At 41.4% G+C, this 11,655-nt stretch overlaps 1 protein-coding gene across 1 annotated transcript; it reads left to right on the top strand.

Annotated features, from left to right (window-relative positions):
* Window positions 1-8,750: 8,750 nt before the first annotated feature.
* LOC148024596 (berberine bridge enzyme-like D-2) lies at window positions 8,751-11,449 on the top strand. Its single transcript, XM_087693728.1, has 2 exons — window positions 8,751-9,511; window positions 10,777-11,449. Exons 1-2 carry the CDS (start codon window positions 8,867-8,869, stop codon window positions 11,302-11,304), a joined length of 1,173 nt encoding a protein of 390 aa, XP_087549854.1. The 5' UTR covers window positions 8,751-8,866; the 3' UTR covers window positions 11,305-11,449.
* Window positions 11,450-11,655: the final 206 nt, after the last annotated feature.

Consider the following 11,655-nt stretch of genomic DNA (forward strand, 5'->3'; position numbering starts at 1 on the left):
TCTCCTTGGCCAAATCTTTGAGAGATTACTCCTTAAGCCTAGGATTTAGGTTCTTTGAAAGTGCTGGAGGTGTTAAGGATGTTCGTTGCAACATCTTTTCGACAAGTGAATTGCTAAGGACACATTCCGCAAGGGGCATCGTCACTGCCAAAGACTGTGACTGTTGTGATTCCTGATTGGAAGTAGTAGTGGCTAGTTCAATGGATTGGCTATATTTTTGGTAGATTGCGGTGTCAATTCCTTAAGCAGATCAGAAGTAGTCATGTATTTTGTTGCCCTTTGTGCATTCACTTTTGTGCAGATCGATCGAGCTAGTTAAGGTGGATTACACAGACATATCCTTAGGCTGAGAACTAAGGGTGGTGTCATGTCGCACATCTTGGACATTTGGAAATTTAGATTGAGATTGAGATAGGGATTGAGTAGCTGCACTTGACGACTGTTGTTGTGCCTCCTGTGTCCATTTAGGAAAAGAGGATGTAGGAGACTCAGGACTTCTAGGTGGACTTGGCATTGGCTGGAAGATTTGCTCGTGGCTATTAAACGATTCTACCATTTGCTTTGTTGAGAAATTAGTCTTATCATGAGAATTCTTGTGCCTATGGTGCACATTATCCTCTTAGGAAGTCAAAGGCTCCTTGGGCATTAGTGGTCTTTGTGCACACTCAACGGTTACATCTGATATCCACTTGTAAAGCACACTAGGCTGAGGATCTACCTTCTGAATAATCTTGTTTGATTTCTTGATTTCAATCATTAGGGGCTCAATCACTGCAATTTTGTTGACCTAAGACTTAGATTTTCATTTAGATTTCCTCGTGTGCTTATTTACTTTTGATACGGTCTGGCCTTCAACTGAGAGAGGTGGTTCAGTAGGGGTTTTGGTACCCAAATCCATTGATTACTTGTGTAATACCCTTGAGCATGTAGCAACACTTTGGATATCCATCGCGGCGTTGTGCTAGCTCTCCATCGATATCTTCATCTATAAGGCTTGGGCTTCTTTTGTGGTCTTCTACGATATTTGTAAGTCCAAAGCCTATTCTTGGCATTGTCTCCTAACCTAATTGTTTCAAGCATGGTCTCGCTCACTTGTTCTCTCTGTTCCACATGTGCTTGTATCAACTCTTCCAACAAGTCCTTGCTCTCATTACTAGGCTTACCTGGTATGTCAAAACATTCCTTGTCTTTCCCTTGAGGTTCGATGAGGCCACCCTTGCTAAAGGTTGTGATTATCCTCACACCGAGTAGTGTCAAGTGTATCATCTGTGCTACATAATCGGCCTCACACTTCGTCGCCCTTTTGAAGGGTCTTCCTAGGAGGGTTTCCTTTCCACAATTTGCACTATTTGGAGGAACATGGAATAGGATAGAAAAGCTTTCCATTTCAATAGTTACAAGGATCTTGCACTTTCCTATAAATGCTTTTGGGTGTCTCCCGTAAGGATTAAGAATTGCATTAGTCGGTGTGAGCTCTGGTTGTCTTAGTAGAGTCCATGCTTCATAAGTTAAGATATTAAAATCTGCTCCTTCATCGATGAGAGCATCGACACTATGCTCTGTTTTTGCAGTGAGTTTGAATCTAAGATAAGCCGGCGGTACTATGTCTTCATCTTTCGGGTCTTGATTTATAAATTCAAGCCTTCTGATACATGCCTTTGAGTCCCCAACTGCACAACTAGATGTGGATTCTCCACTGATGTCTTGGGTTGTCTATGCAGTGCCATTCAAGGTGTATCTATTGTCAGGACTATCACGTCTAGTCATCCTCGTAATCATAGCTTGATGTTGTTGCATTCCGCTTTGACTAGATGTAGTCCGAATGCAACATATACATATTTTTGTGGTGTGGCATTTTTGCCCTTGTTGTCTAGATTGGCCCTTTGAGGTTCTAGGGCCTCTATTTGTCTTTGTTCGGGTATGGGCTTTTGGTTGCTATTGTGCAAGTGAGAATCTATGCTTGTGTAGAGCCATTACTACACTAGGATCTAATTTGAAGTACTTGTCACGATGCGTGTTTTCTCTCTAGCATACTTGGGGGAGGTGTCCCCTCTGTGGGGGTTCGGGGGGGAGGGGGGGGGGGGTAGTCCCTCCGGCCCGTAGGGCCGTTATGCTAAACACCATGCATGATTTGAAGCATTGTTTGTAGTCAAGTTTTGAACTAGTTGCTCTAGATTTTAGCCTAGTGAGATAAACCTATGATGTGCTTTCGGCTCTATATAGTCTCTGGGTCGGTTTCAGGGGTTAGATGTTAAAAATTTGAAAAGATCCAAATTTGGCCCAACATGTCTGAATTGTAGGGGCTGATGTGGTTGCCAAATGGTAGTGGGCTGAGTCAAGTGGGTTGAATGTAAAGTTGGTTCGAATGGTGAATTCGGTCCAGCTTTGTGTGAGTGGGGTTGGGTCAAGTCGGCAGGGTTGAGAGCCAAATTTTCACGTGTGTCCGAGTAAGATGTACCGAATGGTTGATTCGGTCGGGGGCCAAGTCCTAAGTGTCTAGGTGGTGGGCTGAATGGCCGAACACAAGAGGGCCAAGGGACGATTCTGGGACTTGGACAAGAATCATCATTACTCAGATGGGCCAAACGCGACGCGATTTTGGCTGACACAATAATAAATCGGTTGATTCACATGATTTAGCTCATTACATATCGCATGCACCTCCAGATCAAAGCTATGGATAGAGGAGAAGAGCATACCTAGAATAGCAAATAAACTCCAAAATGCAAATTGGCAAACAAATCAAACCCTCTTGTCCTATTATGACAATATGAACCCTAATACTTGTTTTTCTTTTTTTTTCTCCATTTTTTCCTACCCTAATGCATCCAAATCGCAAAGAAAATACCTACACTACTCCAACCTACTTTTCCAAATCCAAAAAACCAAAAACTTACTTGCTAAGGAGATCAAATACCTCTTCAAACTCCCTTTATTCCTACCTATCTACCTCAAGCACCGGTTCGGGGAAAACCCTACTTCTGTGCTCAATTCGGAGTGCGCAAGCACTCAGGGATTGAATCCATTGGTCCTAGCAATGGAACCAAAATGTTGGGGGAGCTCACGCTCAACTGCTAAGACCCACGGACCACTTATTCATTCAAGCATTTCAAGCGAGCACCTATGGCTATCTCTCACCTAGCCGTTGCACCTTCGATCCTACCAAGGTGTAGTGAGCTTACCTTGATGCCCGAATGAGTTGCCTCCTCTCTCAAGCACACTAGTAGATCCATGATTCTTGATGCAAGCTCAAGCATCCTCAAGCCTCCACCTCCAAGCTCCATCCTCCATGGCCGCGCACGAGACAAGAGAAGGGAAGAGAAGAGAAAAAGAAAAGAGGAGATGATGGAGAGCTTCACCTCCTTGATCCCTCACCCTCACACACTTACTCCCTCACACTCTCATACTCCCTCTCTCAAGCACACACAAGCAAGAAAAGAGAAGAGAAGAAGGGAAGAAGAAGAGTCTTGTTGCCACACACCAAAGAATGAGCTCTCATTCACTTTTTGAATTTTATATACATGCTCTAAAATCCCATGGGCACCCACCCCCTTTCTGTACGATCGACCATTGTGGCAAGGTCCTCTTTTCCATTCCCTTATACTTGGCCTATTTCTTTAGTCTATGCCTGTCTACCCTTTTACAATTTACATAGGAGGGAGCCTGGTGCTCTTTTACAAAAGTTTTGGGATGCCTTTCACTTAAAAATGCTCTTTGGTGCATTATTTATGTTCCTTGGTGCATTATTCTATCTCATAGGTTGGTAGTCCATTGCATTGGCAAAAGCATATGGGAAAAAACATGGTATGATTGCCGTCATTGTTGATAAGCTCTATATGGGGAAAGCATGGTCTGATTACCCTCATTGATAAGCTCTATGTGTGGTGGTCTAGTATGACATGTCTCTTTTGATACCTTAACAAAATTGTTATACTAATTGCATTTAACTTTGAATTAATTGTTGGCTATGTTGCAAAACCCTTATACTAAGAGTTGTGGATGAGCTCTTAGAGGATGAGGACTTGTAGCAAATGTTAGAGTTTCTTGTCGGTTACTTATTGGAGTTTAACTACTTGGAGCACCTCCTTTTCTGCCTTGTGCTCGACCCTCTCCCCGATATCATGTAAGACCTTATAACTTGCCCTATTGTATCGTTTTGGGCCATCATAAGTTGATGATTATTATTGTTATTATTATGTTCATGATATGTGGATTATATATTGTATGTATTTTATGTTCAATGTCATTTATTTTGTATGCAGCTTATGGTAGTTCTACCCATTATCCACACCATCATTATACATGTTTTTTTGCTACTGATAGTGGATATCTACACATTCTACAAATTTTTGTCAATATGTATTTACTTTTTTTCAAGTGTTTGTAATCTCTTAAATAGTGCAACCTCTAAAAATTTAAATAATTGCAAGATTTGGTTACCAACCTAATGTGGCTGGAAGGGTTGCATAGCTTTGCTACCAAAATTTTTGCCTCTACAATCATTGTTATAAATGTTAGTACTTCCTCTAATAAATATGATTGACATAGAAAATTCTAAATGCTCTTAGTGCCTACCATTTACTGTCTATAATAATAATAATAATAATAATCGTCTTGCTTAGAAAAGCTTTTGTATTCTTTAATTTGATTATGGACCAAGGTGTTCATTCACTTGCCATTTATAGTAGGTACTAAAAGTCTAGAGCATCAAACTATTGCCACATCAATTTCCTCTCTAGTCATTATAATTCATATTTAGGACTTTTGACTCTCAATGTCCATGTCCAACAAGTGAACAAAAATATTTTTCATTCATGTCACTATAAGCTAGAAATTCTTAATCTTCCTCCGTTTTAGTCCATGATAGAATACTAATAATTGAAATTTGGTTGGAAAGAAGTTTGGTAGATCTAGTTTAAGAGTATCATGTTTGGACACAAAGTCTATAGTGACAAATATTGGCTTATTGGACTAGAAAATAAAATATCTATGGTGAGATGGATTTTGCAAAAAATGTATGTGATAGTGCTTTGGTTTGGAGATCTCAGACCAACTAGAAAGTTCCTAAGATTATGTGGCACAAGGAGAAGAAGTTTGATATTCAAGAAATAAAGATGGCTTTTTCTTGAAGGGTGAGTGGGAGTTATGTTTATTTTCTCTATGCCTCTTTCTCTTTTTTAATTGAACATAGGATATGATCATGGAAAGGGCAAAGGTGAGTCTTTGTGTGTGTGTATGTTAGAAATAGATTTCTTTTTTAATTAGATATTAGATGAAATGAGATAATATTTAATGGTTGAACACGTGCATGCAATGTGTAGATACTCTAAAAACATTCACAAATACACACACACTATTAAAAAGATGGTTGAATTTCCTTTTCCATTGAACACATGGGATGAGATAATAATTTTGATGGTCGATGAACATGTTCATGTCATGTATACATACACAAATGCACATAGACTATAAAAACACACGAACACTTCATACATACATACACATGTATGCATGCACACAAATGTGCAAACACATGTGCGCATGTATGCATATATACATACATGCACGTACAATCATATGAGAGAGAGAGAGAGAGCAAATGAGAGAGAATGGATATACCCTTATAAAAACACACTTACAAATATGCAGACACATATATGTACATGCAAATATATACATGCAATGCATACATACATGTGCATACATATAGACATGTATAAATATGAGATGAAGAAAGATGAGAGATAAGAGGAAGACAAAGAAAGGAGAGAAAACAAAATGATGAGAGCAAGAGAGAGGATACACATTTACAAGGCACCATAAATAGATACACATATGAACACACACACATATACACATATATATGCATGTGCATGGACACACATGTGCATGCATGTGCACACACACACAGAGCATAGAAAAGCCAAGAAGAAATAGAAAGAAAAAAATGTGTGTTTGTGTGTGTATCACACACACACACACACACAAATGTGTATATTATTTATACATATTTACATAGAGCTTTATGGACATATGATTTGTGTAACATCAAAGAAAGAAAAAGGACTGTGTGTGTGTGTTTTGGTAGTGGTTAGGCATCATTAATGCTTGAGAACCCCCTTTGAAATGGGGGAGTTGTCCACAAATTGAAAGACGTATAACAACTACTCCACACACGCAAATTCACTTACACGTTTGGACTTTAGCCATGCTAGTCCATGTGCAAGACAAAGCTACAATGAGACCCACTTGCACGTAAGGTGCAAAGAATTGAGAGAACCAAATCAAGGAGTAAGAATACTTGACCACCAATCTTCAAACTCCAAGTTGCTTCACATTCATAAGTCTATCAAGCACGTCGTCCCTTTATTGAGTCCCACCAAGTTGTTTAAGAAAATGAGTGCATGTAAATAACTTAATCCACACATTGACACCACAAACTCTCATAACCTATGCAAGTAAATTTTACCTACATGGGAAAAGTCTCTAAGAAGTTTGTATTGTGTGCATAACATATGCTATTATGTCTAAGGGTGTAGTCGTATTTGTTGTGCATATGTAATATGATTTACCACCTTTTTCATGGTATTTATTTCTGGGTGCAAGGGTGCATCTACATTTGTTGTGCATGTATGTAATATGAATGAATTGACTCTTTCATATTATCTATTTTTGGCTTGATTAAAGACCATTATAATTGATAAGAGAGGCATTTCTTATTTTCTTGTGGGAAATTTGATATGGAAAAAATTCTTAAAGCTAGAATGACTAGACTATTCAAGCCTCTCTCTCTCTCTCTCTCTCTCTCTCTCTCATGTATGTATGAATATATAAATATAAAAGAGATGGACATGTGTGCGTGCACACACAAACACACACACACATAGAGCTTGCCTTTATAATGATAAAACATCTAGTGCAAGTGTTACTAAATTTCAAAATCCAATTCACAAGGGTTCAAAACCTTGACTAGTGAGATATGCCTTGTAGAGTCATGGAATTGTCCTATTGCAAAGTCCCTCTTCTCTTTGTCTTTGTCTCTGTCTCTGTCTCTCTATCTTTGTCTTTGGCTCTCTCTCTCTCTCTCCATGGAATTGTTCCTACTGCAAAGTCTCTCTTCTCTTTGCCATTGTCTGTGCTTTTGTCTCTCTATCTTTGTCTTTGGCTCTCTGTCTCTCTCCATCTATCCATCCATGTAAATGGATTCTATCTTGAATTACAAGATTGTTATTGAAGTCCTACACAATTCCTTGTATATTTCTCCTTGAGTTGAAACTATTAAAATATAATAATGTGGATATTAATTGCTCGCATGCATACTTTCATATGAAAACACAAATGTAGATATAAAGACCCACAAGCAAATAACTACTATTGTTGATAGTTCTCCATACTCAGACAACTTCGCCCTTGTGCATATGTAGATATAGATTTAACTATAGAGTAGTAGTCTCATCACATAAAGATTCCTCAACAAATCATAGGGAACAATGGGTCAGTAAATTCCACCATTCACGCTTAATGTTAGAGAACAAGAGTTTTTGCCCCAAACACTATTTTCAAACCCTTTGAAAGCTCGACTACACCCATGTAATCCATCGTTGTTAAATGGCCAATGATTTGAGAGTATTTCCAAGCTCTCTTTTCCCAGTCCTTCTACAAGCTCAATGCACATGTTTTTCCCATCTCTGCAATCCTATTAATCTTGATAGAATACAATGAATTTCGTTGAATGTTGTACAATGTTGCACTGGAAAAGTGAAGCATTTGCGAATAGAATCATGGCATAGTGGTTGGAGTGTGGGTTTGTTGGGTTGTCCAAGTGCATGAGTTCAAACCCTAGTACGTTGTGCATCACTCGAGGCATCACATTTTTTGAGCACCTATTGTGGTGTAATTGGCCAAGTTAGTAACAATGCACCTAGTCTCAATAGCGATGAGCTTGACATCGTGTGAATCCCCTCTGAGTTCTTTTAATGTGGATCCAAAGGGACGTTTTATTGGATGGGAATGCACGAATTCTTGGAATATATATATTTGGTGGATGCCGATGATCCAAAGAGGTCGTGCCGGCCGCGACATGTTGAAGTCGTGCCGGCCGAGACATATCGGTCGCATCGTTACCGTTCGAGAATCCCCATAACTAGATATATAAACAGTGGACACAGAGCGAGAGATCAGAGCGAGAGCGAGCGAGCATATAGGAGCTCGTCTGCAGTGATATGCCTATTCTTGTCACGTATCAAATGAAGCTGTGAGCTCGTCAACGAGTACGTCCAATCAACTTTCCTTCTGATCTTCAAAGTTTGTCAGAGAGAGAGAGAGAGAGTATATTGTGAAGCAGCTCTATCTTGATGCAGCTTCTTCGACAGTGACCACTGATACCACGTCGTCCCGCAGAGCTGAGAGACACAGACAGAATATCAATATGGGGTGTCCTGCAGCGATACTGAGTATCTTCTTCTTCCTCTTTGTACTCCCTAGTACACTGATTGTATTCCCTAGTAAACTACTCAGTGCCCCTTCACTGACAAGCAGCGATGCAAGCTTGGATGCCTTGGTGTCGTGCTTAAGGAGCCGAGGCATACACAACTTCACGACACGCCGCGAGTCCGGCACGTACACGTCGCTTCTGTACTATTCGCTCCAGAACCTGCGGTTCACGGGGGAGGGGGTGGCGAAGCCAGGGGCGATAGTACTGCCGGGGACGGAGGGGGAGGTGGAGAGGGCGTGGGGGTGCATGAGGGAGGGCGGCTGGGAGGCGAGAGTGAGGAGCGGGGGCCACAGCTACGAGGGCCTGTCATCGACGGCGGGGGTGAGCGGGCCGACGTCGACGTCGTCGCCGCGGTTCGCGATACTGGACCTGATGAGCATGAACCGGGTGAACGTATCGACGGCGGCAAGGACGGCCTGGGTGGGGGCCGGCGCGACGATCGGGGAGCTGTACTACGCCATCGCGGAGGCCTCCCCGACCCTGGCCTTCCCCGCCGGCACGTGTCCCACGGTCGGCGTGGGCGGCCACGTGGCGGGCGGGGGCTACGGCCTCCTGGCGCGCCGCTACGGCCTCGCCGCCGACCACGTCCTGGACGCTCGCGTGGTCCTGCCGGACGGCCGGGGCCTCGTCAGCGCGCGGTCGTGCGACCCGGACCTCCTGTGGGCCCTGCGCGGCGGCGGCGGCGGCTCCTGGGGCATCGTCGTGGCCTGGAAGCTCCGCCTCGTCGCCGTTCCGCCCTCCGTCACCACCTTCAGCGTCCCTATCACTGGCTCGCCCCTGTCCATCGCCCGCCTCATCCACTCCTGGCAGACCGCCGCCCCCCTCTTGGCGCCCTCCCGCCTCACCTGCGGCGTCCACCTCGCAGCTGCCAGCTCCACCCCCAACTCCAACACCATCGGAGCCAGTTTCTTCGGGCAGTACCTCGGCTCCATCAACGACACCATCGCCACCTTCAACCGAATCCTCCCAGAGTTTAACATCACGCCCTCCGACTGCTTCGAAGGAAGCTGGATCGAAGTGAGTGAGACACCTACCTGCCCTCCTCTCTTTGCACCTGAAAAACTCACACATAATTTAATTTTCCATCCTTTCGTACTAACCTCGGTATTTTGCTTCATTTCATTCATAGTGTTCTATTCTCTCTAAGGCTTGAAATTTGAAGTAACATCACCCTTCAACCGAAGAGGGTTACGAATATTTAATATACTTCTACTAGTAGAATATTTAAAAGGGTTACAAATATTTAATATACTTCTAATAGTAGTATGTTTAGGAACACATTTATATGCCCTTCCAATCTCTTTAAAAAAAGAATGGGGAATCGCTGAAACCCCTTCCAAATGAAACGTTGGGCAACCCTTCAAATTTGAGGCCTGGCACTATAGTTTGCAATGTATTGTAGCTTAGGCTAGGCATTGAGTAATTTAATATGTTATCCTATTGTCCCAATTTAAAGTCCAAGTTCTTATTACTCCTTTCCACCTAGAATTGTTCACAATGGTTGCTTAGACAAATGCATAACATTTCAAGTAGATATCTTAAAACCAAAACCATGTATCTTCCTTTGCATCACTTGCCTGCTTGAGTGTATGAGAGTGTGCATTTCAAAAGAATTACAAGGAGATGCTTGCTTGCTTCTTTTTCACTCCTTTTTCATAGTACAATGGGAAATACTATTGAGCCCCCATAATTTCTTACTTGTAGCTAGATGGGTGAACATTCTATTGATCAAACACCAAGGATCTAGGAATTAAGCAAAGTACTACTTTCAAAACTCCCTTTTAAGTGGCAAAATACTCACTCAATACTCCATAAATAGTGTCACACACACACACACACACACACACACACACACACACACACACACACACACACACACACACACACACACACACACACACACACACACACACACACACACACACACACACACACACACACACACTCATATTTTGTTTATATTTATATGCATGTGTATTTCCATGTATAAATGTCTATAAAAATCATATTTTTTAAGGAAAGTAAAAAAGTTTATACAAGTTTAGATATTTGATCTGAGTCCAAATAGGGTATTTTACTATGTCATGCAAATGGAGGGTCTCCTCATATGCATATACACAACATATAATGTTAATAATTGCTCATCTGTGAATCTCTCATGGGATACAAATAGCTTAGTGTACATTTTTCCATTTTTCAATTGTAAGTTGGATGATTTCTTGTATGGGTCTAGAGTTTTCCTAATGTGAAAAAACTAATTTAATTGTCCACTTTCTTTGCAGGGAGTTGCACAAACGGCCTCACTTAGTACAAGTGATTTGACAAATCGATTTGAGCCTAACAAATCCTACTTCAAAGCAAAGTCTGACTATGTGAAGTCTCCTCTCTCAATAGAAGCACTACATGAAGCTTTTGTTATGTTGGACCAAAACCCACAAGGTTACATGATTTTTGATGCATATGGGAGTGCAATGGCGAAGATAAGCCCAAGTTCCACCCCATTTCCACACAGGGCAGGATACCTCTATAGCATACAATATCAAGTAGTGTGGCAAAATGATACATTGCCCACTAGAAACACCTCCTTCTCATGGCTAGCTTCACTTTATGACTACATGGGGACATATGTTTCCTATAACTCAGGCTCTAGGTCAGCATATGTTAACTATTTAGATCTTGATCTAGGTAATGGCTCCATTGCAGGACCTAGCTACTTCAATGAGAATTTCTCTAGACTTGTTAAAATCAAAGCACGAATTGACCCAATGAACTTGTTCAACAATCCTCAAAGTGTGCCAACTAGTCTATGACTCAATTGCTAAGGAGGTCCTAAAACTTGTACATGACATTATTCCTAAGCATTGCTTTGATTAATCCCAAAAATCAATTCTTGCATGCCACAAAGCACTACCACTTTGGTGCTACTCATGTAACATGTTTTGTTTGCAATAGAAGAATATTACCAGCCAAAGCTAACTTCAAAGTTTTGCTTGATTGCAGTAATATGGTCAAGTGATGGTCTAGGTTGAGTTTAATTGGTCAAAGGACATGAATATTTTCAAGTATCTTTAGATGTACTAAGCAAGTGAAAAAATTGCATTTCTATTTAAAGATCTTTCAATTGGATTATTATGCTAAACAAAAATACGACACAAGTTCCA

Source organism: Lygodium microphyllum, chromosome 15 (genome assembly GCF_053477565.2).
Source record: "Lygodium microphyllum isolate KBCC chromosome 15, Lygodium_microphyllum_v1.1.10, whole genome shotgun sequence".
NCBI lineage: Eukaryota > Viridiplantae > Streptophyta > Polypodiopsida > Schizaeales > Lygodiaceae > Lygodium > Lygodium microphyllum.

Excerpts from the sequence above, each read along its gene's own strand:
- LOC148024596 (XM_087693728.1), top strand. The coding sequence starts at position 8,867 with ATGAGCATGAACCGGGTGAACGTATCGACGGCGGCAAGGACGGCCTGG. Across the intron at positions 9,512-10,776 it reads TCGAAGGAAGCTGGATCGAA|GGAGTTGCACAAACGGCCTC; the intron begins GTGAGTGAGACA and ends CTTTCTTTGCAG.